At 42.7% G+C, this 27,106-nt stretch overlaps 1 protein-coding gene across 3 annotated transcripts in view; it reads left to right on the top strand.

The window, feature by feature from the left end:
• The window catches only part of vegfc (vascular endothelial growth factor c), a 102,373-nt gene extending 86,748 nt beyond the window's left edge, over positions 1–15,625 (top strand). The window contains exon 6 of one of the 3 annotated variants that reach the window (XM_012922145.4): positions 12,861–15,625. In XM_012922145.4, the coding sequence (XP_012777599.1) occupies positions 12,861–12,886 (26 nt within the window). In that variant the 3' untranslated portion in view covers positions 12,887–15,625. The remainder of the gene's footprint in view (positions 1–12,860) is intronic. The other 2 variants (XM_076884536.1, XM_004562227.2) reach the window with 2 other exon arrangements.
• Positions 15,626–27,106: the final 11,481 nt, after the last annotated feature.

Raw genomic sequence — 27,106 nt, 5'->3', positions numbered from 1 at the left:
ATATATATATAAAACAAAAAACAAACACCCAGCACGCCCCTGCGGGCGGTTTATCCTTCAAGCTCGGGTCCTCTACCAGAGGCCTGGGAGCTTGAGGGTTCTGCGCAGTATCTTAGCTGTTCCCAGGACTGCGCTCTTCTGGACAGAGATCTCCGATGTTATTCCCGGGATCTGCTGGAGCCACTCGCCTAGCTTGGGCGTCACCGCACCTAGTGCTCCGATTACCACGGGGACCACCATTACCTTCACCCTCCACATCCTCTCGAGCTCTTCTCTGAGCCCTTGGTATTTCTCCAGCTTCTCGTGTTCCTTCTTCCTGATATTGCTGTCATTCGGAACCGCTACATCGATCACTACGGCCGTCTTCTTCTGTTTGTCTACCACCACTATGTCCGGTTGGTTAGCCACCACCATTTTGTCCGTCTGTATCTGGAAGTCCCACAGGATCTTAGCTCGGTCATTCTCCACCACCCTTGGGGGCATCTCCCATTTTGACCTCGGGACTTCCAGGTTATACTCGGCACAGATGTTCCTTGTACACTATGCCGGCCACTTGGTTATGGCGTTCCATGTATGCCTTGCCTGCTAGCATCTTGCACCCTGCTGTTATGTGCTGGATTGTCTCTGGGGCATCTTTACACAGCCTGCACCTGGGGTCTTGCCTGGTGTGATAGACCCCAGCCTCTATGGATCTTGTGCTCAGAGCTTGTTCTTGTGCTGCCATGATTAGTGCCTCTGTGCTGTCTTTCAGTCCAGCTTTGTCCAGCCACTGGTAGGATTTCTGGATATCAGCCACCTCCTCTATCTGCCGGTGGTACATACCGTGCAGGGGCCTGTCCTTCCATGATGGTTCCTCGTCTCCCTCCTCTTTCTTGGGTTTCTGCTGCCTGAGGTATTCACTGAGCACTCGGTCAGTTGGGGCCATCTTCCCAATGTATTCTTGGATGTTCGTTGTCTCATCCTGGACTGTGGTGCTGACACTCACCAGTCCCCGGCCCCCTTCCTTCCGCTTAGCGTACAGCCTCAGGGTGCTGGACTTGGGGTGAAACCCTCCATGCATGGTAAGGAGCTTTCTTGTCTTTATGTCAGTGGCTTCTATCTCCTCCTTTGGCCAGCCTATTACCCCAGCAGGGTACCTGATCACGGGTAGGGCGTACGTGTTGATGGCCCGGATCTTGTTCTTACCATTCAGCTGACTCCTCAGGACTTGCCTGACCCTCTGCAGGTACTTGGTGGTTGCAGCTTTTCTAGCGGCCTCTTCATGGTTCCCATTCGCCTGCAGGATCCCCAAGTACTTGTAACTGTCCTCTATGTCTGCAATGTTGCCTTCTGGTAGTTCAATCCCCTCAGTTCTGACTACCTTCCCTCTCTTTGATCTCACTGAGGGGGATCAGGCCTATGCAGAACAGCAGTGGGGACAGAGCATCTCCTTGGTAGATCCCGCACTTGATGGTGACTTGTGCTATGGGCTTGGAGTTGGCCTCTAGTGTTGTACGCCACATCCCCATTGAGTTCCTGATGAAGGCTCTTAGGGTCCCATTGATCTTGTACAATTCTAGGCATTCCAGTATCCAGCTGTGGGGCATTGAGTCATAGGCCTTCTTGTAATCAATCCAGGCAGTGCACAGGTTGGTCAGTCTGGTCTTGCAGTCTCGGCTGATTGTTCTGTCTACCAGTAGCTGGTGTTTTGCGCCTCTGGTATTCTTGCCAATTTCTTTCTGTGTCCCGCTCATGTATTGACCCATGTGCCTGTTCATCTTAGCTGATATGATGCCTGACAGGAGCTTCCATGTAGTACTGAGGCAGGTTATTGGTCGGTAGTTGGAGGGGACCGGTCCCTTCTTGGGGTCCTTGGGGATCAGGACCGTCCGGCCTTCAGTTAGCCATTCCGGGTGTCTCTCGTTAACTAGCAGCTGGTTCATTTGTGCTGCCAGACGCTCGTGGAGTGCAGTCAGCTTCTTCAGCCAGTAGGCGTGAACCATGTCGGGCCCTGGTGCTGTCCAACTCTTCATACTGGAGACCCTTTCTTGGATATCTGCCACTGTGATGGTTACTGGACCCTGTTCGGGGAGGTCGCTGTGGTCTGCCCTCAGATCCTCTAGCCACTGAGCATTGCCGTTATGGGTTGCATCCTTCTCCCATATGCTCTTCCAGTATTGCTCCGTCTCCAGCCTTGGTGGTGCTGTTCTCTTATTGTTCCCTTGCCACTGAGAGTACACCTTTGCTGGTTCTGTGGAGAACAGCTGGTTTATTCTCCTGCCTTCTATCTCTCTGGTGTACCTCCTCAAGCGGCTGGCCAAGGCTGTGAGTCTTTGCTTGGCAGTTTCCAAGGCCTCAGGTATGGACAGCTTGCTGTATTTCTTAGGCACCTTATTTGTCTTACCTTTCTGCAACTCCGTTAGTTGGCTAACCTCCCTCCGTGCTACTTTGATCTTGCCCTCTAGCCTCCTTCTCCATGGAGGGTACTGCCCCTTGTCGCTGTTCAACTTGTAGCCAAGCATCTCACTGATCACTGCTGCCGTATTGTAGATCAGCTTGTTAGTGTCGGTAATCGTGGTTGTAGGTATTGCCCGTAGTGCTGCATTAACATCATCTAGCAGACCTTCTGAGGGTACTTCACGTAATCTTGGTAACCGGCTACGGGGGATCCAGGTTTCAAGCTTGGCCATGATCCTATTTTTCAGGTCAGTTCCTCTCGCACTCAACGATCCTTCTCCTATCGCACTTGGGGCTATGTACCCAATCTCGGGTGGGGGTGATGATATCGCCCCCCTGACCTGGCGTCCTGACTCCTCCTTGCCGTAGCATTTGTGTTGTACCTCGTCAATCTCTAGCTGTGAGAGCAGTCCCTTCTTTCGAATGTTGGAACACTGAGCTACTAGTTGTTTCGCCGTCATTGTGGATGTTGGGTATCGAAGAATCCATAGGTCCCTCATCCTATTCATGTAGCCCCTTCCGCCGGGGTTACTTGCGTAGTAGCATTCCAACAACGCCCTGTTTTCGTCTCTTGCCCACCGATGCCTTCTTGTTCCAGTAGCCCACTTTTCGTCAGGGTGCCCTGGTTCCTCAACACCTGACGCGGACCTTGTTGATCCGGGCGACGTCCGAGCCGGCATGCCTTCATATTTATCTGTCTCGCTCATGTCTGCGGTAGGCTCGCTTAGCATAGGGGGTCTAGCCTTAGGACCCTTACTGGATACAGACGCCCCAGGCAGGAATCGAACTTGCGATCCTCTGTTCCAAAATATATATATATATATATATATATATATATATATATATAAGGGCCAGGTGTGAACAGTTTTTGAGTAGGAACACTGAAAAACAAAACAGCAGGAACAATAACAGCTATGGTGATAATGGATTCAGATAGGATTGACTGAGCAAGTTTAAAAAAGAATAATATTAGGTTCCTCTGAGAAAAGTCCAAACATTTTTTCTTTTTTTTTGCCGCTCTTTCAACCTCACAGAGAAGGACTTTGCAAGGGAAAAATCTATATTCCCCAACTGGTTGGCAAGTGTTTGGCAAGTGGTTGCTGGCAGTCACTAGTGTGAAATTCCTGGTAGTGCAGTGAAAACCTAGTTGCAATTTTCTTGGTCTCAAGCAGGTTGCCACAGACATTGGAATGTCGTTCGGACTGGAGAAGTGTAGTCGGATGGTAACAAAGAGAGGGAAGGTAGTCAGAACTGAGGGGATTGAACTACCAGAAGGCAACATTGCAGACATAGAGGACAGTTACAAGTACCTGGGGATCCCGCAGGCAAATGGGAACCATGAAGAGGCCGCTAGAAAGGCTGCAACCACCAAGTACCTGCAGAGGGTCAGGCAAGTCCTGAGGAGTCAGCTGAATGGTAAGAACAAGATCCAGGCCATCAACACGTATGCCCTGCCCGTGATCAGGTACCCTGCTGGGCAGGGATAGCTCAGTAGGTAAAGTGGTCGCCCCATCATCGGAAGGTCGGCGGTTCGAATCCACTTAACGGCTACCCTGAGGTACCCCTGAGCAAGGTACCGTCCCTACACACTGCTCCCCGGGCGCCTGCTTAGTGGGCTGCCCACTGCTTCACTGAGTGAATGGGTCAAATGCAGAGAAAAACAAGTAATTTCCCCATGGGGATCAATAAAGTATCCATTATTATTATTATTATTATTATTAATAGGCTGGCCAAAGGAGGAGATAGAAGCCACTGACATAAAGACAAGAAAGCTCCTTACCATGCATGGAGGGTTTCACCCCAAGTCCAGCACCCTGAGGCTGTACGCTAAGCGGAAGGAAGGGGGCCGGGGACTGGTGAGTGTCAGCACCACAGTCCAGGATGAGACAATGAACATCCAAGAATACATTGGGAAGATGGCCCCAACTGACCGAGTGCTCAGTGAATACCTCAGGCAGCAGAAACCCAAGAAAGAGGAGGGAGACGAGGAACCATCATGGAAGGACAGGCCCCTGCACGGTATGTACCACCGGCAGATAGAGGAGGTGGCTGATATCCAGAAATCCTACCAGTGGCTGGACAAAGCTGGACTGAAAGACAGCACAGAGGCACTAATCATGGCAGCACAAGAACAAGCTCTGAGTACAAGATCCATAGAGGCTGGGGTCTATCACACCAGGCAAGACCCCAGGTGCAGGCTGTGTAAAGATGCCCCAGAGACAATCCAGCACATAACAGCAGGGTGCAAGATGCTAGCAGGCAAGGCATACATGGAACGCCATAACCAAGTGGCCGGCATAGTGTACAGGAACATCTGTGCCGAGTATAACCTGGAAGTCCCGAGGTCAAAATGGGAGATGCCCCCAAGGGTGGTGGAGAATGACCGAGCTAAGATCCTGTGGGACTTCCAGATACAGACGGACAAAATGGTGGTGGCTAACCAACCGGACATAGTGGTGGTAGACAAACAGAAGAAGACGGCCGTAGTGATCGATGTAGCGGTTCCGAATGACAGCAACATCAGGAAGAAGGAACACGAGAAGCTGGAGAAATACCAAGGGCTCAGAGAAGAGCTCGAGAGGATGTGGAGGGTGAAGGTAACGGTGGTCCCCGTGGTAATCGGAGCACTAGGTGCAGTGACTCCCAAGCTAGGCGAGTGGCTCCAGCAGATCCCGGGAATAACATCGGAGATCTCTGTCCAGAAGAGCGCAGTCCTGGGAACAGCTAAGATACTGCGCAGAACCCTCAAGCTCCCAGGCCTCTGGTAGAGGACCCGAGCTTGAAGGATAAACCGCCCGCAGGGGCGTGCTGGGTGTTTTTTTTTTTGTTATATATATATATATATATATGTAGTATATATATATATATATATATATATATATATATATATATATATATATATATATATATATATGTAGTATATACATTGGGTGAATGTGCAGTAGTAGCAGCAAGCAGGTGAATTCTGTACATTAATATGAATAGACATCTGACTATTTTACAGGATAGACAATATAAACATATTTAAAATTAAAGGAATTGAAATGTACATTGTGCCTTGGTTTAGTGTCTGGAAGAGTCCTGACTCAGTCAATTATAGATGATGTGAGAGGGCGGGTGTGTGTGTTTAGGGCACGGATGGCTTGGGGATAGGAGTCTCTCTGTCCTTGGAACAGTTTGTTGCCAGGATGGGACGGGTCCTTCAGTATCTGCGCTGCTCTAGTCCGGCATCTCCTGGTGTAGGTGTCCTGAAACGGGGGGAGAGCAATCCTGCAGCAGCGTTCTGCTGTACGGATCACTCTCTGGAGAGCTTTTTGGTCCTTCACACAGCTGTTCCCAAACCACGATGTCATGTTCTGTGTGAGGATGCTCTCCACAGCGCCTGTATAGAAAATCCTGAGGATCTTTGGAGAGACCCTGAACTTCCTCAGTTGTCGTAGGTGATACAGGCGCTGCCTAGCCTTTTTGGTCTGGACCTGAATGTGGGCAGCCCATGTCAGGTCTGAGGAGATGTGGACACCAAGATACTTGAAGGACTGCACCCTCTCCACTGGAGCTCCATTGATGATAATGGGCTTGTTGTCTCTGTGCTGACCCCTTCTGAAGTCCACCACCAGCTCCTTGGTCTTGCTGACGTTCAGCTGGAGGTGGTTGTCCTGGCACCACGATGTTAAGTCCCAGATCCCTGAGCTTTGTGAACAGTCTGCAGGGCACTATTGTGTTAAACGCTGAACTGTAGTCAACAAACAGCATTCGCACATAGTTACCCTGTTTCTTGTCCACATGGCTGAGAGTGGTGTGTAGGACGTGGGCGATGGCATCCTCTGTGGATCTGTTGGATCTGTAGGCGAACTGCAGCGGATCTGTGGTGTCTGGGATGGAGGAGGAGATGATGTTCTTCAGCAGCCTCTCAAACACCTTCATTACTACCGAGGTCAGTGCAACTGGCCGGTAATCGTTCAGGGATGAGGGTTTGCTGTTCTTGGGCACAGGGATGATGGTGGATCTCTTGAAGCATGTGGGGACCACAGACTTCGCCAGGGACTCGTTGAAGATGTAAGTGAACACACCTGCTAGCTGGTCAGCACAGCAGCGCAGCAGACGGCCGGTGATGCCGTCTGGCCCCGCCGCTTTCCTTGTGTTCACTCTCCTCAGTGCCGCTCGGACGTCATGCTCCGCGATGCTGGTCACCGGTCTCTCGCTGATGACGTCACTGTCCTCGGTAGTCAGGCGGTAGATAGCATTAGCTGCCTGGCTAACCTCGAAACGGGCGTAGAACTGATTCAGCTCGTTGGTGAATGCAGAGTCCGCGTTGATCAGCGCAGTGTCCCTGGCTTTGTAGTCCGTAATGGTGCGTAGTCCATGCCACATACTCCGTGTGTCGCCCTGGTGGAAGTGGGACTCCACACGTTCCCGGTACCGGCGTTTGGCATCTCTCACCGCGCGCCGCGCGCCGTATGAGGCCGCTTTGTAGGCGCTCATATCGCCAGTGGCGAGACCCGCGTTGTAGGAGGCGGTCCTGGCGTTTACTGCAGTGCGGATCGATCTGTCCATCCACGGTTTCTGGTTTGGGAATGTGGTGAGAAGATGGTCGTTCACAGTGGACGTAAATGGCTTCTTTCACTCCTCTTTCAAACTCATCTGTCCTCTCTGTCCAAAATGTGAATATTGGCATCCTCGAAAGAGTGACCTTTGTCCTTTAGATGAAGATGGACTGAGTCTTGTCCTGTGGAGGTGGCTCTTCTATGTCTACATTGTTAAGTTTGTGTTTAGAAACTTAACAATGTAGTGTATGCTGTACAGTGTATGGCCAGCCCTCTACATGCAATAATAAAAGCTTTCTTTTCTATTTTCTGGTCAGTGTTTTGTGACTCCTCACTCCTTACCTTACTGACTTGGTAGGTGAAGCATGCTAGTATAAACATTTTAGCAAATTTACTGTATGTACCAAGTATTTTTTAACTAATGATGTACTTTGCAATTCATTTTTTTCACTTTCATGGAAAAGATCTCTACAGCTACACATAAATGCACACACTCAAACCTTCAGGATGTTAGTGGCACTGTGTAAGGCACTGATCCCACACCAGTATGTAGGGGTTTGTTGCAGTACAACGGTGTGTAACACAAGACCCTAGTGTGCTAATGACTTCTCCTAGCTGTCAGTTAACCATTTCCTCTATGGCACAGGAGGAAACGTGCACACATACACACACATCCTTCCATCTGGTCCACTTTCAACCCACTGTGACCCTGTCTGAGTGTGATTTATGAGTAGAACATAACAGTAGGAATCTAGTGTCTGGGATCTGATCATTATGCATATGTAACTATGAACATGCGTCTAAAAGAAATTATGCTTGTCCATTTGAACTCATCTGTGTATTTCAAAGGGGCTTTATTGGTCGTATTAAGTAACAGCAACTAAATATTCTGTCATTCACCACGTGAGACCCTGTGCAGCTGAAAAAGCATGGGCGATTGCAGAATTTATAATGATAAAGTATGTATAATAAAGGATTAAATCATTGTTTGTTCCTTAAACTTCCTTGGCTACAAGGCTTGTCTGTCTGTTTGGACAATGAGGCCTACGTTTTAGGTTATAGTCAACCAAACATGAGCTAGGACATATCATTTTAAGATATGTAAGCTCTTTTTCTGTTGCCAATTATGACTGAGAAATGAACATTTTTTTTATTTCCAAAATAGCTAAGTAGTCAGTTATTTGACTTTTTTCTTATTAGGCTAAAAAAAACTCCAGATAATTTCAAAGAAGATTAATTGCATCAAGATGGAAAGTAAGAAATTTAAACATTCACATTGTTCTGTTGTGTTGAAAGCTCTGGTAAATCTGGCATTGGCTATAAATCATTTGGTAACTCTAAAGGGAGTAGTTTGGGCTACTATTTGTAACCTTTGACCTTTTTAACATACAGGAAAGTGTTTGTCTTAAAGCCGTGTTGGCTGAAGTGAGAACTTGCAGGCTTCTGGGACACAGAACACAGAACATTTATTACACATATGTACAGGGATATATACAGTCCCAATCAAAAGTTTAAGACCACTTGAAAAAAGGCAAAAAAAAAAATTGTATGGTTGGATCTTAACCTGCAACAAGAAGAAATGGGAGTGCGACAAAACATTTTTTTGAGCATGCAATTTATTGAAAACAACGCTTAAACTGAAACAGGCTGATTAACAGCTGATCAAAAGTTTAGGACCACATACCTTTAAAATGTCAAATCTGTGCAAAAATGTGCCACTGAACTGACCGTTTGGACTTTGCAAGAGAGCACCAAAAGATGGGACACTGAAAGGTGAAAGAAAGTTTTATTCTCTGATGAGAAAAAAATGTAACCTTGATGGTACTGATGGTTTCCAGTGTTACTGGCATGACATGCAGATCCCACCTGAGATGTTTTCCACACACCACAGTGGAGGTGTTTTCTCTTTCAGTGGAACAATAGAGCTTCAGGAGGTGCAGGAGCATCAAACAGCTGCTGATGTTGCAGATGTTGCAGAGAGCATCCGTCATGACTGTGTGGTAACAACTGGGTTTTTAAACAAGACAACGCTACAGTACACAATGCCTGCAGGACAAGGGACTTCTTCCAGGAGAATAATCACTCCTTTGGACCATTCTGCATGTTCCCCTGATGTAAATCCAATTGAGAACCTTAGGGGATGGATGACAATGGAAGTTTGCAAAAATAGACAACAGTTCCAGACAGTAAATGCCCTTCATGCGACTGTCTTCACCAATTGGAGAAATGTCCCCACTCACCTCATGGAAACGCTTGCATCAAGCATGCTGCAACAAATTTTTGAAGAGATCAACAATAACGGTGGAGCTACTCATTACTGAGGTCATGTTTGGAACTTTGATTTCTGTTTTGGGGGGGTTGTTAAAAATGTTTTGTCTCACTCCCATTTCTTCTTGTTGCATGTAGAAGCTCTACTTAAAACACTGTTAAGATGCAACCATGCAAAATATGATATTTTTTTTTGCCATTTTTCAAGTGGTCTTAAACTTTTGATTGGGACTGTATGAGCCCAAGTATATTTGTAGATATGCAGTATATTGTGAACTCCAAACATGGTGAGTATTATGGCATCCAAAGAGTTTAGCTTTGGTCACATCCTACCAGACTGTATTCTCCCAGTATTTCACAGGCCTATCTAAATGTTGTTCAGCTAAATTTAAACCCCCTTCCACATCCCTTTTGTTCTTTAGCAATGGAGCCTTGCATAGTGAGCGTGCATACAGGCCATAGCAACTAGCATATTACTTATTGTTTTCTTTGAAACAATTGTACCTGCTGATTCCAGGATTTTATGTTGCTCACCACAAGTGATCCTTAGTTCTTGGACAACTCTTCTGATAATTCCTTTTAAACCCTTTGTCTGAAATCTTGCAGTGAGTACCTGGTTGTTGCCGGTTTATAGTAAAATGATGTTCTTACCACTTCTGAATTATGGCTCTTTTAATAGTTTTATGGAAAGAGAAATTCTTGTGTAAACATTGCCATCAGTATGCTTTGCAAAACTAAGGTTGAAAAGGTCTTGAGAGATGGCCTTGATTTTACCCATCATGAGCTGTTTCTTGTGTCTTGGTAAAGAGGCACTTTTTATAGGCCATTATTTGGAGGCCATTAGACAGAACCAGCTGATTTTAGTTCTGATAATAAATTTCAGCCGGTGCCATGATTTTCTGTGCTTTTTTGCACCTCCCTTTCTTTGTGTGTTCAGTACCTTTTCCCTATGTCATTTCTAATTATTACACATAATTTATGGGCATCTGAATTTATGGACATCTATGGTTTGATTTTGTTATGTGCGGATTGGATGGGTTGTTATTGACATTAGGAAAAAATGTCATGTCAATAGAAAAAAGTTGACATGCTCATTTAGTTACTTTGAGCATGCCATACAGTTATTTAATTTTACCCACTATGTGTGTCACATATCTCCCCATCTGATTGGTTAACCATCACCATTTTGTCCATCTGTATCTGGAAGTCCCATAGGATCTTAGCACGGTCATTCTCAACCACCCGTTGGGGTGTCTCCCATTTTGACCTCGGGACTTTCAGGCCGTATTCGGCACAGATGTTATGCCAGCCACTTGGTTATGGCATTCCATGTATTTCCTGCCTGCAAGCATCTTGCGCCCTGCTGGGTGGATCCCAGTGTCGATGGATCTTGTGCTCAGAGCTTGTTCCTGTTCTACCATAGTTAGTCCCTACGCGCTATCTTTCAGTCCAGCTTTGTTCAGCCACTGGTAGGATTTCTGGATGTCAGTTATTTCCTATATCAGCTGGTGGTACATACCGTGCAAGGGCCTGTCCTTCCATGATGGTTCTTCTCCTTGCTTCTCTTATTTCTCAGGTTTCTGCTGCCTGAGGTATTTACTAAGCACACAGCCGATTGTGGTGATCTTCATGGATGTTTGTTGTCTCATCCTGAACAGTGGTTCTGAGACTCACTAGTCCTTCCATTTCTTATGGGGTGACACTCTCCATGGGTGGTAAGGAACTTCCTTCTCTTGATGTCAGTGGCTTCTATCTCCTCCTTCGGCCAGGCTATCATCCCAGCAGGGTACCTGATCACCAGCAGGACGCAGGTGTTGATTGCCCAGATCTTTTTCTTCCCATTCAACTGACTCCTCAGGACTTGCCTAACCCTCTGCAGGTACTTGGTGGTTGTGGCTTTCTTAGTAGCCTCTTTGTGGTTCCCATTTGCCTGAGGTATTCCCAGGTACTTGTAGCTGTCCTCGATGTTTCCAATCCTTCAGTCTGGTAGTGCAATCCCCTCAGACTATGTTCCCTCTCTTCGTTACCATCTGACTACAATTCTTCAGTCCGACATTCCAATTTTATTGCTGTAGATCCTAGTAGGTTATATCACTGAATCGATGTTCACTCTTGGTATACAGCTCGATGTCATTCATGTAGAGGAGCTGGCTGACAACTGCTCCATTCTGTAGTCAGTATCCGTAGTCAGTAGGGCTGGGCTATATCATACAGTTCACGGTAATACCGGTATAATTTTGTGCAACGATAAGAAAATGAAATATCGAGAAATCGAGGGAAAACCAACAACACACTCGGCAGAACATTATGTTATTTACACGGGTGCACATAAGTGGTCCGCTTGTGCGCATTTGCTGTCAAAATAAAAGACGCGCACCAGATAAGAAGTTGCAACGCGAGTTTGCGTCCATATAAAAAGCACTGTTTTTGTCCGCTAGAGTGGGATTTTCAGGGCACATTCTGCACCAAATCTCTGTGCGTTCATCATTTGTTTGAAGCCAGCTCACCTCCTGCAACCACTTTTCCGAGAATACGCGCTTCTTTTGTGGTTCGGACTCCTGACATTTCTTTGGAGGTGGAGGAACATCACAGTAATTGCTTAAAGGAGCTTCTTCGACATCTTTAAGAGTTCTAAACAAATGTCTGTCCTCCTCCAGAAAATCCTATGTATGCAAACACGCATTGCAACTTCTTATCTTGTGCGCGTTTTTTATTTTGACAGCGAATGCGCACCTGTGGACCACTTATGTGCAGCCCTGGTTATTTTAACTTGTCATATCGCAGCCACAGAAATTCTTTTGTCCATGAAACCATAAAGCTGCACTTTCTTTTTGCCTTATAGTCTGATTTGTCATAACTTCTCCGTTTTGTGGTAAGCTTTTCTTTGGCTGTCACTTCTTCACCCTGACCTGTCTTATTTGGCTCAGCAGAACTAAAATATATATGCTGCTGCTTTTACACACACGCACTCACATAATGCTCAGCGATTCTCTGCGCGATCAACCTCTCACATGTTTAAGCTGCGGGAGATTTCACTTGTCATGTTTGCATAGTAAGCTAACGATTGATAAGACGATGTCAGAGGAATTGGTGCGCAAATTATCATCACTCACAGATCAGTGCTGTCGCTCTCTATACACAGTTCGCGCGATTGCAAAGTGAAAGCAAAAAACAAGCGCAAATTCAAACGCGATTTCAATATGTCACATATTGACAGTGGCTCACCGATGCCAATGACATAATTACCCAGCTACATTTCCGAAAGAATGCAAAAGCATTGACATATATTTTTCCTTCCTATGATAGGCCGATGGGCAGGGCAGAGATAGATTTTGGTAGCCTGACTGGAAAAATCGCTAGCCCCGGGACGTCGGGCTAGCGATTTTGCGAGCCCTGTTGTATATATGTGTATATATACATATATCTATATATATATCTATATATATATATATCTATATATATATATGTATCTGTATATATAGGCATGATATATGCCTATGAGTGTATGTAAACAGCTAACTAAAACTGTACAATACATATCCTGACCTACACTGGACTGTTAGTGGTTTTGAAGCTAATCCTGTCCTGTCTTTTTTTTTTTTTTCATTGCAGTTGCGTCAGGCCTTCCTGTGAAGTAAGAAGGCGAAGGTGTGAACCAGATTTCTTCTTCAGCGATGAAATATGTCGCTGCGTTCCATCCCACTGGAGAAGGATAGACTAACCTCCATGCTATGGGACATTAACAAGATTATATTAAACTTAAAAAACAAAAAAACTATTTATCACCCATTCTCCTCAGATCTACTGGTCATAAGTATCCCTATTAGATGTGGGGGCAGCTACGTGTGTGGGCCCTAAAAAATGTGGCGAAACCTTAGTGATTAGGATGAAGATATGGGAAACTGATGAGTTGAAGGTGATAAATGCACTGATTTTGATATAAAGATATTTTTATGGGAGACTGATCTGAGATGAACATTGGAAGGAAAGACACTTTTTCTAAGATACTGTCTAAGTAATTTCTCTTAAAATATTTGAGGGGTTTTTGTATCAATTATGTCGCAGTATTCTTATGTCAGATATTGATTATATAATTTATTAAAGGTTATTTTTCAACTTTCTTGCAATTTCTGTATTTTTCATAAAAATACACCGATCAGTATTTTTGTATCATATAAAATATATATGTGAAATAAAGTATACTGAATGTTATATATTGTTAATTTAGGTTGTTATCCAGTCTGTTATCTCAGCTTTCACAGCAGAACAGATCACCAGTTTATTGCTGGGCTAACACAAACAGACAGACAGCCTTAAATGTTCATAGTAACTGGTCATTTTAAATTACATAGCATGAATGTCCTATGGGAGGATACCCGGAAGAAGTCCACACTGTTCCAGTGAGAACACTCAAACTCCACAAATAAGCTCTCTGGCAAACCATAGTGGCAGCGCTGTGTTATTGTTACAATGTCTAAACACAGACATTATGATCAAGAACCATGTTTTTCCAATTACAATAGCTGCAGCTAGTGACTCTGAGGATGCAAGGCATGTTTGATAGATATTATGTAGATATTTTACAGAGCAGTTGTTGAAATGAAATGTAAACTGTATACTCTGGCAATGGCATTTATTCTGCCCGTATCTAATCAACGTACTCTGAGTAGATCTTGTGAGGAGGATCACACTTATCTCTGTCTTTTCTGTTATTTAGAAATCCAAATCCTCTTGATTCTATAAAAAATGAGCAGAGAAAAAGCCAATTTGCAGGTTCACAGTTTGGGCAGGGATTGCCTCTGGGGCTCGGCTTTCATTTCAAACTGTCAACATATTAGGTCCAATCGTCTGAAATGCTCATTTTACAGAAAATGAAGGGAAGAACCACTTATCTCTTCTGCACAAAGTTTTATACCTGGTCATCTTTTCTCCCTGCTTTCTAACTGGATGTCACATCCTCTGAGTTGACACCTCACCTATGATGACATCCAATCACATCTAATCACCTGATTTCCAGCCACACCTTATAATCTGACTATCTGACTTTTCCGCATGCATAATTTAAAACAAAGTTTACATTTTAAAATCACATAATCACATTTTCTTCTTTTCTATGTTTTTCTTAACATAGAAAATTCCGTTATCCGAACATTTAGTCACATAATATTATATTTTACTTCATGTTTCATTAAGCTCATACAATTTATCTTCAATTAGATCTATCCTCAGTTCATTCTCACATGAAAATCAATTTCTACATAATCTCCTTTTAATCTAGTTATATAACAATACTTTCTTTTACTTGTCTTTGAAACTGAGTTTGTTGATCACAATATGCTCAATACAATTTCTTTTATTAAAATACATACATTTAAAAAGTCATACATTGTTTTAGATTAGTGGCTCTTTGGTGTCGCTCAATCACCCCGCCCATCCTTCCAAGGCCGTCTTCACACAGACTCAGTGTGAGGCCTATCCTAGAGTCATTACTGTATTTCTCTTTTTTGTTATATCTGTTAAATCTATACCTGGTTATTCTCTGATCTAGATTAAGCAACTAAGCATCAATTAACTATGAGCAAAATCACATTTGAAGTATTGTTCTATGTTCAACAATTGCGACACTTAATACCATTTCTCTTGTCTTATCTTTCATATTCTTGCAGCATTACACATACACTAATCTACCTAGGTCAAAGCTGGATCATGTCTATGCACACGAAATCCAGAAAGAATACTTTCATTACTCAGTTCATTTTTCATTTAACTTTTATTTTATCTTTGATTAAAAATAAAGTATAAATTATTTACTATTAGCAAAGGAACTTCCAAAAACCCAAGAGTTACATTAAAAAAAAAAAACGCAGACCTCAGTTAGCATATTAAATGTTGAAGTCAATTCAATTTTATTTATCCATCCATCCATCCATCCATCTTCTTCCCCTTATCCGGGGCTAGGTTCCGGGAGCACCCTAAGCAGAGAAGCCCAGACCTCCCTCTCCCCGGCCACGCAAACGAAGCCTACACATCATTGACGACGAATACCATTGGGTATACTGAATACTCTGCATCTTGGAGAAGATAATAACGCAATGCTGGCCTCTTCTAAGTTGCCAGACTAAGTATTGACTGGACCGGAGTTGAGTGTAAAGAAGCGAATTTGAACTTGAGAGAACAGACTTAAAGAACTTGTGTTATTACGTTTTTATTTGTATAAATCCTACCCATACCTACTTTGTAGTGGCATTTAAAAAATTTTTTACATTTGATTTGGTTTGGAATCACCGTTCATTTTTACCCAGTAAATGTAGTCTTCTAAGTTGTTTATTGTGCTCCTGCATTGCAAAATATAGTGAGTGTTACAAACACTGTCAAAGCCTCCAGTTATTTCCTTGTAATCTCACACCTTTAATGCCTACCTCTCGAACCTAAACACTGATCCATTCTTTTGTAGCAACACTGTACAACACTGTAGAAGAAAGTTTGAATAAAGTTAAAAAAGCAAAGCAACAAAGGATTTTTGAGTTCACTCCAGTAAGGGCTATAATGTTGTGTCGACTTAAGTTTAAAAAATAAAAAATGTGGCATAACATTATGACTGAACTATATATATATAGTATATATATATATATATATAGTATATATATATATATATATATATATATATAGTATATATATATATATATATATAGTATAGAAATTGACAACATGCGACAACAGCACTGCATATTTTTAGTTAAGAGAACATTACTTTTAACTTAAAGTATTTTGTTAGTTTAGCTTCACTGCTCGATAGTTAAGTATATTCAAAAATCTTTTGCTGTGTTGCCCTTATTTTTTAGTTAGAAACTGTACAGTTTTGCTGTGGACAAGCTGAAACAAAAGGACCATGAAAAGTTTTCCACAATGGGCTTTTAAATATCAAAATTTGCAAACTTTTCTGTAAACCAAAAATACCATTTCTATTAGGTCTACATACATCCTTAAAATGAGTTTTTCTAGCAATACAAAGTCCTGTGTCACCCCTAAAGTTCTGCCATGCAAAGTGAATAAAAAAAACCCCAACAACCTAAGAACACCTATTTGATAGTACATGAAAGCAAAACAACAACAAAAAACCCAACATTAAATTCTAATACATCCTGAACGCAGAACCAGACATATCGGCTAGCATGTTACAATAAGCAAATACACATCTACTAAAGAATGGGTATGAATTAGGAACCTCCTCCTAGTTGTTGGATCTTTCATAAGTACTTCAATAATAACTTCAAAGTCAACAGTTACTTTTCTGTATTTTTCTGTGTGGAATTACATTTAAGAAGAAAGAGACAATTATGAACAACTTATTACATAATAATTCAGGCCCAGTAACTATTTTGGACTTCCTGATTTATTTCACACTCGTTCTCTAGTAACTACATTCCATTGAAATGGTATCGTATGTCGTATATATTATCGCATCTAACTGTATCCTAACCCTGGATGATCTGACAACAAAACGAAGTTGCTCAAAGACCACAGGTAGCGTGACTGACCATTCCTGAATAAAACTTTAATATTTTACCCTTCAGTGTAGTGCACATGAAAAGCTCTGCAACAAAGTTAAAAAGATATTACCTCAACAAGAACTGCTAAGATACCAAATAAAAATGCCATTACCAATATGTTTTATCTTTACAATATCAAAATGGGACATTTCTGAAATATTAGTCAGATATTGCTTTTTTTCCATTCTAGAATGAACATAGAATAAATAACTGCAGTGTATGCACTAAGATTTCATCATTACTTTATTGACCAAGTTACAGTCAAATCATATCACTTGGTCAGTAAAACAAAAAGAAAAGAAAAAAATCCAGCATGAGAACAGGCTTTGTTATCATGAGCACTTTGCTGACAGGCTATTTCAGCAAATGATTCTTTAACGTCTTAACCCAGGCAGAGCAATGGGTACCAAGACCAATGAACACCCTTTGAATTACTTCAAAAGTCCTCTGGATAGTCCACATTAAGTGCATAGATGAGTCCAAACAAAAGGGCAAATACAGTTTGAAAGTCACAGACATCATCCAGGACAATCTGCTTTTCAATAACCAGGGCAATGCTTCATATTGTCCCATCATCTTGTCAGTATCCCGATTTCAGCTCTCTTGGCACACATATTTTGGTTCTGTATGGATGTATGCAGCTGCACAGCACTCTTAACTAATGCTCTGTGGGTTATTGTCGGGAACAGCAAGCAGCGCAGATGGTGCAGGAAGAGGAAACAAAAGTGAGGATGCAGAGCTGGCTATTGCATCCAGCTGCAAAAATAACAGCACAAATCCCTGCCTCCATCTTCCTCACCGACGCCAGAACCCTCGCAAACAAAACGAGGAGCTACAATTAGAGATTTAGTACAACCGCTTTGTGCTTTGTCTCGAAGTCTACTGATTGTAACTAAATTCAAAATCCATCCAAACATCCGCAGGCCATTAATGGAGTTACTGGGCTGGACATTACACTGCCAGGACTGCAACAAAGAAACCAGTAAGGGAAGGGGTGGTAGGTTCTGTGCTTATGTGCTTCAGGACTGGTGCCATAATAGAAGAAATATAGACAGTCACTGCTCACCTGACTTAAGCTCACCTGACTCAATCACCTCCAACTTATCATCAGCAAACAGCAAAGAGAGCACCCAGAGGGCATCCATATTGTTCCAGGGGATATATTAAGGTATGGTTAAAACCTGTACTCCCCAAATTCCACCAACATGTTAAGTGACATGTTGGTCGCTTCAGAGAGACACTCCTCCCCAACCTGGGACAATCTGACCACCTCTCACTGCTCCTCATCCCTGCCTACATCTCCCTCAGGAAACAAAATCCTCCAAGAAACAGGGTCATTAAAAGATGGCCAGATGATGCTCTCCTCCAACTACAGGACTGTTTCGATCTGACAGAATGGTCCGTCTGTGAACAGCAGGACCTGCAGACATTCACTCAGTCTGTCCTTTTCTACATTAAGTGTTGTGTAGAAAATGTAACACTGACAAAAACCATCTGGGTTTTTCCTAACCGAAAACCTTGGATGACGAGTGAAGTCCAGACAGTGATCAGAACTCGCAACTCAGCCTTCAGGCTGAGGAAAAGTTCTCTGCACAACATTTTGCCAAAGCCAATCTGAGTAAGAGCATCAAACAGGCCAAGGAGGCCAGAGGGACTCCTCACTGACAACAACCCCCCGCCAGGTGTGGAGAGGTATCCAAACTTTCACTAACTACAAAGGATAGAACCCCCCAAACCCCAACAGCAGCCTCAAACTCGCAACCAACTGGCAGGGAAGAAGACGGTCTCCACCTCTCTGAAGGCCTTCACCATCATTCCCAAAAAGACTGGCATAGACAGCCTTGATGACTACAGACCTATAGCCCTCATGTCTTTAGTCATGAAGTACCTTGAGCAGATAGTGTGTCAGCACCATCAGAGACTGTCTACCCTCCTCCCCTAACCCACAACAGTTTGCTTACAGAGCAAATCGGTGGAGGATGCCATTACCATCAGATAGCTATCTGATGGTAATGGCGAGAGAGAGAATTTCGACCCGCATGTATAGACTATGTGCACGTTAGCATATGCTACTTCCGGTGCGGAAACTCCTGTGGGGAGCTTTGTTTCCGGTGTCCTATTCGCGCCCTGTTTACGGTCCAAAACAAATTAAGCAAATGAATGAATCAAGCAGTGATTTACATTTCTATAGATGTCTCGGGCATTTATCCAATATCTCTGTAAATGATGTTCATCGACTTGTCGATATTTTTTCCCCCGCGCCTCAGAGCAAAAGAGAAAAGGGATTCAAATGTTATATTTCTCAGCTGTCCCTCGTGTATCGCGGGTGTTATGTCCTAAAAACAACCAGTGATAGGTGAAATCAAGTAGCCAATTTTATTTTTTGACGGTGCAAAACGTTTCATGGACATCGTGGACATACAGTACTGCACTTCAGAGTCACACTGCCAGAGATCGATGCAGCGATTCTGTACTGTACAGGAGAGACGTCACGGAGGAGATCGTCTGCAGCGATCAGGACGCAGGACACAATGTGATGTAAAAAAAAATAAGCATGCAAACTTGCACTAAAAAATCTGCGAAACAGCGAGGTGAAAGGTGAACCGCTGTAATTTTGAAGGTAAGTCACAACATAGCCTTCGTAAATACTAACGTATAGAAACCGTTACCAGCAATCATTCATTTTTTGTGTGGCTTTTTTTCAGGGTTTGTTAACATGCTGTGTAGGTGTGTACTTGACGAGCTGATCTCGACATAACGGGGGAAACATCTGGTTTGACTATTCTTCACCTGTAGTTTGAACGCTGAACATTTGCCTGTTTAAATCATGAGACCAGTCACTACACAGAGATGTGCTTCTGAATGTGGACGATGTGTCTTCTGCTGCAGTGATGCAGTTCTGCTTGTGTTGAGTGATGTAAACAACTGATCGATCTAAACGCTTTAAACGTCAAAACTGATCATTAGATTTTTTGACACAACAGTGGTGAGTGTTCCCACCTTCTGCTCTTTGCAACTTAACGCGATCTTTCCGTTTTCGAGTTTTGGACATGATTTTGGAGGATATCTTCGCAGTAGTGATTGACCGCAAAGTAAAGCTACCGAAAATGTACAACCCCACATCCCATCTCAAACCAGGAAGTCAGCATTTTCTCGTGCACAGGGTCTATTTGCATACATTATAGGGCTTTGGAGCGTGATGTCACGGGGGTGGGCGTGGAAAGGATTTTGGCCCGATCCGCCATTTTGGGGTTCTAAACAAAGCGCAAGCGAAAAAGGAGTGAAGACACGCAACAGCCATGGTTTGTATTTGCTGTGTGGTCGGCTGCAATGTTCGATCGCACGACCAGCAAGAGAATAAGCTTGAAAAGGGTTTGTCTTTTCATTCTTTCCCAACCTGGAAGCAACATGACGCAGCTCGTGTATCGGTTACCAAACGAAGGCGTCTAGCCTGGATAGCAGCTGTGAGACGAGCTGACGTGCAGTTCTCTTCCATCTCCAAATATCTGTTGGTGCTCCAGACATTTTCATTCCGGTAAGTTCTAAATATGTTCATATCACTCTTTATAGCCTATTAGTTTTATTTGTGATGCGCTCTGAGCTCATAGCAAATTAGAACAAACTGAGTGATTTTGCAGAACTACCTCCTATTTATAGAGTTGCTAATTATTTGGCATTATTGCAGCAAACCAGCCAATGAAATGTTAGTAGTGGGTGATATCATGTAAACACTGTCATGATTTTGTGTAAACATTTTGTCATTTGTAAACTATAAATTACATGGATTCTACACTGTAACTGATGTGATGTTCTATAAAATTGTTTTAATAATAAAAAAAAAAAAAAAAAAGAGGCACACATTTGTTTGTTTCTTTATTCAACTTTTGAACAGTGGGACTCAGTCAGTACATATTCAGTAAATGCAAATTATTTACACGGCTTCTACATTAAACAGAAGAGCAGTGACATGGATGCAGGTCTCCGCGACTCCGGCCTTACAGGTGCAGTGGGCGGCTTCGACCTTCCCTGTGATGCTCACCATGACCCAAGGCTGCAATGCTGGTTCATTCAGTCTTTGAGAGTGCAGTACCTGAAACACACACAGACAAAGTTAATTTACAGACAAGAACTATGAGCCAAGGCCGACATAAATGTGTTTAATCTACTTTATCATAAATGTAACAAAGTGTTTAGAAAGTTAGCACATACATGTAATTTTTCATTTCTTTATGTGTCCATCTATAGAACGCTGCATGTTATAGTGTAAATCTGCCTGTTCTCTGTCAGAAACCTGCCTGCAGAAAATGAACCTAAAGTATGTAATGCAAGGATGTCATCACTTTAGAGATGGAGAAAGCATAAAGTGACAATTATGAATCACTTAATATGATGAGATTCTGCAGGTCATTAATCAATGTATAAAATTTAAATAAAATGTATATCAAACTGCACACAGACAGTTTGTGTGTTTGCTGATGTTTGTTGACCTGATAAAAACCTTAAATTTGAAATCATCTGCCACAACATGTTACACCTTTATGCTTGCTCATCTTCTATATGGCTGGCTAGAGGCTGAAGTACCGCAACTGCAACTTTAACCTGGAGTCCAGTGCCGGTGTTGTGCCAAAGAAAAAAACAAAAACAAAACAAAAATACCGGCCCACTTTAACCCCTGACTATGGCACACACTGTTTAAAAATGTAGGGAGTAAAAGTAAAAAGTTGTCAGACAAAAAAAGACTAAAGGAAAGTACAGATACCTGAAAGTTCTATTTAAGTACAATAGTGAAGTATTTGTACTAATGATGTATTTCTTGCACAAACAAGAATTGTTGTATGCAACTAAAACATTAGATAAATTAAAAATAAAAAAAAAACTCTTTACAGCCAAATCTTAGTCAAAAAACAGACATAAACAGAGAACCCAAATATTATTAGGAGTTTATGTATATTATACTTACTTCCATCATCACAAGTTAGAAAAGATTTAAATAAAATACATTTTGAAAATATCTCTTAATGACTACTATTGTTCTGGTCTCACTGCTATTTTTTTCATTGATAGACCCTGTTTTTCAGATAATTTGTGAAATCAAAAGGTAAATGGACTGCTTCTTATATAGCACTTTTCTACTTGAGTACCCAAAGTGCTTTATACAACGTACCTTATCCACACCCATTCATATAAGCACTTTTTTCTACACCTAAGGTTTTTCTAACAGTCACACGCATTTATACTCTAATGAAAGCATCAGAGAGCAACTTGGAAGTCACTATCACTTAGACACTTAGGCATCCAGACTGGACACTGGAGCATCCAGGGATTAAACCACCAACCTTCCGATTAGTAAATGACCTGCCCTTAGCTAAAGTGATCACAAATCAAACAGCAAATAAAGCAGTAACCAGTGCTCAAAACACCTGCACAGATCCACTAATTTTGGTGTGAAAAAGGTGTGTGCGTTTGTCCCACCAAACTATGAACAGGTCTCAAAGTGCCTTCTGAGCAATGAATAAATTAAATAATAAATGAAAACGTGAAAAGTGGTCTATATGTTATGTTTTTCTTTTGGATATCTTAGGGATTAGATTCTGGTATTTTTGTTTTATAAATTTGCTTTTGTTGTAGTTTCCAGGAAGTAAAGGTGGGACAATTGTAGAGGCTCCAGCAAACAGCGCAGTGCACACAACTCATACACAAACGTAAACATGACTCTCCATAATAGCATAATAGGGAAGGAAGCTAATGGAACTACCCAGGTCTGCTGATGAAGCGATAAGATGTTGGCACACAGCATTTGTGATTGTGTATGTCTGTGTGTGTGCTTGTGTGCGCGCATTTGTGATTGTGTGTGTGTGTAGAGGGGAGTTAGACTTTCTGTACTTGGTGGAAGAGAAAGTTGTTCACACCATATATTACTGTAAAGTCCAGTATTAACAATCCCACTCCCTTCCTGCCATTGAAAATCCTCTTTGACTTATGACATTTGTGTGTTTGTCAGTGTGTGTTAATGACAGGGAGAGAGAGTGCTACCATGTAAGAGGGAAATGGGGGTACTGGGTGTGTCAGTTGCTTAGATAAACAATAGAATGAAACACTTCAAGTATGTATGTCCATGATATACATGCGCTTTTAAAAGTGAATGACCTCTTATAGTTTATGCTTACATAACATATATACCAAAAATTTCAATGGCGCCTGGACTCTTTGCTGTTGTTCCATTTCAAAAAGCAGATCAAACATAAAATAAAACCACAAGATTATACTATTGATCTTTTACAACATTCACTTAAATGGATTTATAAGTTCATGGAAACAAATACATATTTGACATTACAAAATACCAACTAGATTCAAACACATTTAAACAGAAATTTAATCCAAAATTAAACTGCAAAAGTAACTTTAAATCATAAAGTAGAGACAGATGTGGCAAGTAATAAAAAAGTCACACACTTTGTCCAGCTACAACACTAAAACCACCCATTTATTGTTATTGACCCTTGTGAACAGCTTTAACTCATTCTGTTCTCAGAAAGAGGAACAAAGGTCACTCTTCTCCTCTTGGTCCAGGAGGCTGGACAGTGGACTCTGTAACCAGATGGCAGCTGCTCAAATGAAGGAAAAGGAGCATGGGAGGAGTCCTTGAGAATTGGGACAGCCAGGCCGCAAACCTGCTGCTCTTAAATAGATGCCAGGAATCGGGGAGGAAGTCCAGTAATCTTAGAACACAGCTTTACATTCTTGTGTAAGTTTTTTTTTTTTTTATCCACCAGTAGACAGTAGAAAATGTGATGACACTGTCAATGAAAGTGTAGTGGAAGGTCAGTAGAATTTTATTACTGACAGAGAAAGCAGTTTTCTAAGGAGGTACAACCCCTGGGTGCACTTTCTCAGGATCACCTCAGCGTTGGAGGAGAACCCCAGGTGGGTGTTGAAGATGGTCTCCATGTACTTGAACTCCTTTAAGTAGAGTCTATTTTTTGACCCAGACTCTCTTTATGATGCCTGTAAGAAAGTCAAGGCTCCAGAGAATGAGCTAGTCATCCAGGGTAAAGGTGTCGATGATGAAGGCTTTGACATAATTGATACCTCTACCTGTCCGACATGCAAATTGGAGCCAGCTGAGCTGTGAGTTGGCAAAAGAGAAGATGTGTTCTTTCATGATTCTCTCTATGGCTTTCATCACAAGGGAAGTGAGGACCACAGGGTGAAGTTTTTTTTCAGGGTCTTGGGTCAGTGCAGTGTCTGAGGACCTGGCCACTAATGTTGTCTGCACCAGGTGCACTATTAGCTTTGGTCCTCTTGAGGGCCCTCACCACGACGTTGGTTTGGAATCTGATTGGAGAATAGCCAAGCTTGATTGGCTATTTAAGTAAATATGTTGGTCTCAAACCTGGTGAAGAAATGCTGGAGTGATGCATGTAATGAGGTTAAGCTGATTGGTGGTTCCACTGGGTGTTTCTGTAGTTAAGCTTGGCGAGCTTAATGGCTCTCTTGGAATCTCTGTTGACCTCCTTTTAAAGCTCAGAGTCAGAGAAGAAGATGCTTCTTATTATTATTTATTTTCCCCTTTAACTCCTTTGTTACCCAGGGTTTGTTATTAGGGAAGATGGTGACAGTTTTAGAGGGGATCATGTTTTCCTCAAAGAAGGTGATGTAGGAGGAGACCCTGTCCACTTGCAGTTAATGCTAACTTTGACATGATCACATCTGTTGTGATTGAGTGATTTAGTGACAAATTCATTTAACAAAAATAATTTTCTCCTTATTAGCTATGTATCACATGAGTAGTAAGCTCTCAAACTCAACTGAAGTGCACAAGTCTTTAATTAAATCATGATTGCTGTAGGTAATCATGAGAATGTACTTAAAGGGGCCATGAAATGCTACACATACAAAGGCTAATTTAAACCACTGAGCCCTGCTCTCAAAAAAATGACACAGATGCAATCCCTGGTTGGGTCCTGAGAGCCTGCGCTGACCAGATAGCACCAGTGTTCACGGAGATCTTCAACCTCTCCCTGGCCCAAGCAGCAGTTCCCACATGCTTCAAACAGTCCATCATTGTTCTTGTTCCTAAGAAACAACAACCCGCTTGCGACAGTGATTACCGCCCAGTAGCACTGACTTCAACAGTGATGAAGTGTTTTGAGAGACCGGTGAGAGACCACATCACTTCTTCACTTCCTGCCACCATTGACCCACTTCAGTTTGCATACCGGACTAATCGTTCCACAGACGATGGTTCACCTGGACACTGGCAATTATGTTAGGATGCTGTTCATGGACTACAGTTCAGTATTCAACACAATAATCCCTTCAAAGCTTTTCACCAAGTTGTAGGATCTAGGACTCAACTCATCACTATGCCAGTGGATCCTCAACTTCCTCACAGACAGACTACAATCAGTGAGGGTGGGAAAACGTGTCTCTCCCTCCATCTCACTCAGTACCTCCATCTCACTTAAGCCCCCTGCTGTACTCACACTTATGACTGTGTAGCCACAACAGACACCACCTCCATTGTCAAGTTTGCCGATGACACTGTTGTTCTGGGCCCAATCGCCGACAATATCGAGAAGGCCTCCCTGGAGAACTGGTGCCAGAAGAACAACCTCTTCCTAAACGTCAGCAAGACGAAGGAGCTGGTCGTGGACTTAAGTACAAAGCATCAGCGATGCACCAGTGGAGAGTGGACAGCTTCCAGTACCTGGGTGTCCACATCACTCAGGACCTGTCATGGTCTTGTCACATCAACACCCTGGTCAAGAAAGCCCGCCAGCGTCTCTTCTTCCTCAGAAGACTTAGGGGCATCCATCTGCCGCTGAGGGTGCTTAAGAACTTCTACTGCTGCACCCTCAAGAGCTTCCTAATGGGAGACATCTGCACCTGGTTTGGGAACAACACCAAGCAGGACAGACAAGCTCTTCAAAGAGTGGTGCACTCCACCGAACGCGTCATTCACTCTGAGCTTCCTGACCTGCTGTTGAATCATCACTAAACAGTGCAAGACCGAAGCCAGGAAGATCATGATAGACTTCTCCCATTCCAGCAATGGACTCTTCTCACTGTTGAGGTCTGGGAAGTGCTTCCGCTCCCTTAAGGCAAAAACAGAGAGAATGAGGAGGAGCTTCTTCCCCCAGGCTATTCGGGCCCTGAACCAGGGGCAGTCTGGACTCTTATACATCACTTCACCGCATGCACACTGTTTATTTGCACACTTCTTACGATTTCTTTCTTAAATTTTCTATTTGCACATTCTACTTTCTTATCTTATAATTTACCTGTAACTCTTAGTTTAGTCTTTACTTGTTAGGTTAAATTCTTTATTTATTCTTTACATCTGTTAGACTTTTTTTTTTCTATTAAGCAACTCTTATTAATGGTAAATGGCCTGCATTTGTATAGCGCTTTACTCAGTCCCTAAGGACCCCAAAGCGGTCCCCCAAACACTACATTCAGTCATTCACCCATTCACACACAGGCAATGGCAAGCTACATTGTAGCCACAGCTGCCCTGGGGCGCACTGACAGAGGCGAGGCTGCCGGACACTGGCGCCACCGGGCCCTCTGACCACCACCAGTAGGCAACATGGGGTTAGTATCTTGCCCAAGGATATTTAGCATGCAGCCTGGGATCGAACCACAGACCTTCTGATTAGTGGCTGACCTGCTCTGCCACCTGAGCTACAGCCACCCACTATTACCTCTTTCTCTTTAATTTTTCGAACTGTAATTTATTTTTTATTGTAAACTTCTAAAATTAAAAATTTGTAAAGTCTGTAAATTTCTTTACTGTAGTATAATGTTTGGACATTGCACAGCAATAAGCATTTTACTACATGTTGTACTGTGTATGATTGTGTGTGTGACAAATAAAATTTGAATTTGAATTTGAGATGTAACTGACTGTGAGGCCGGATTTAAGAAATTAGTGCTTAAAATTAAAGCTTTAAAAACATGTTTAGCGCCATCTTCTGTCAGTACAGAATGTGGCATCATTTGCTTGGTTGGTTGTGGCTAACAAACTTACATTAGTTTATGTCAGCTAACTAGTGACATAATGGATAACTCAGAGGAAAATAACGACACTTAAAATCAGTTTAATGGGATCACTTTAGTGCTGCAACAATGACCTTTATGTTAAGGAACCACATTTGGTAAATGGCCTGTATTTATATAGCGCTTTACTAGTCCCTAAGGATCCCAAAGCGCTTTACATATCCAGTCATCCACCCATGCACATTTGAAGGCCAATTATGTCACAGCCAGGCGACGAAGGCTGTCCCAATTCATCGACTCCTT

This window comes from Maylandia zebra, linkage group LG6 (genome assembly GCF_041146795.1).
Source record: "Maylandia zebra isolate NMK-2024a linkage group LG6, Mzebra_GT3a, whole genome shotgun sequence".
Taxonomy (NCBI): Eukaryota; Metazoa; Chordata; class Actinopteri; order Cichliformes; family Cichlidae; genus Maylandia; species Maylandia zebra.
The sequence above is the reverse complement of the archived record's forward strand: the minus strand, read 5'-3'. Positions and strand labels throughout refer to the sequence as shown.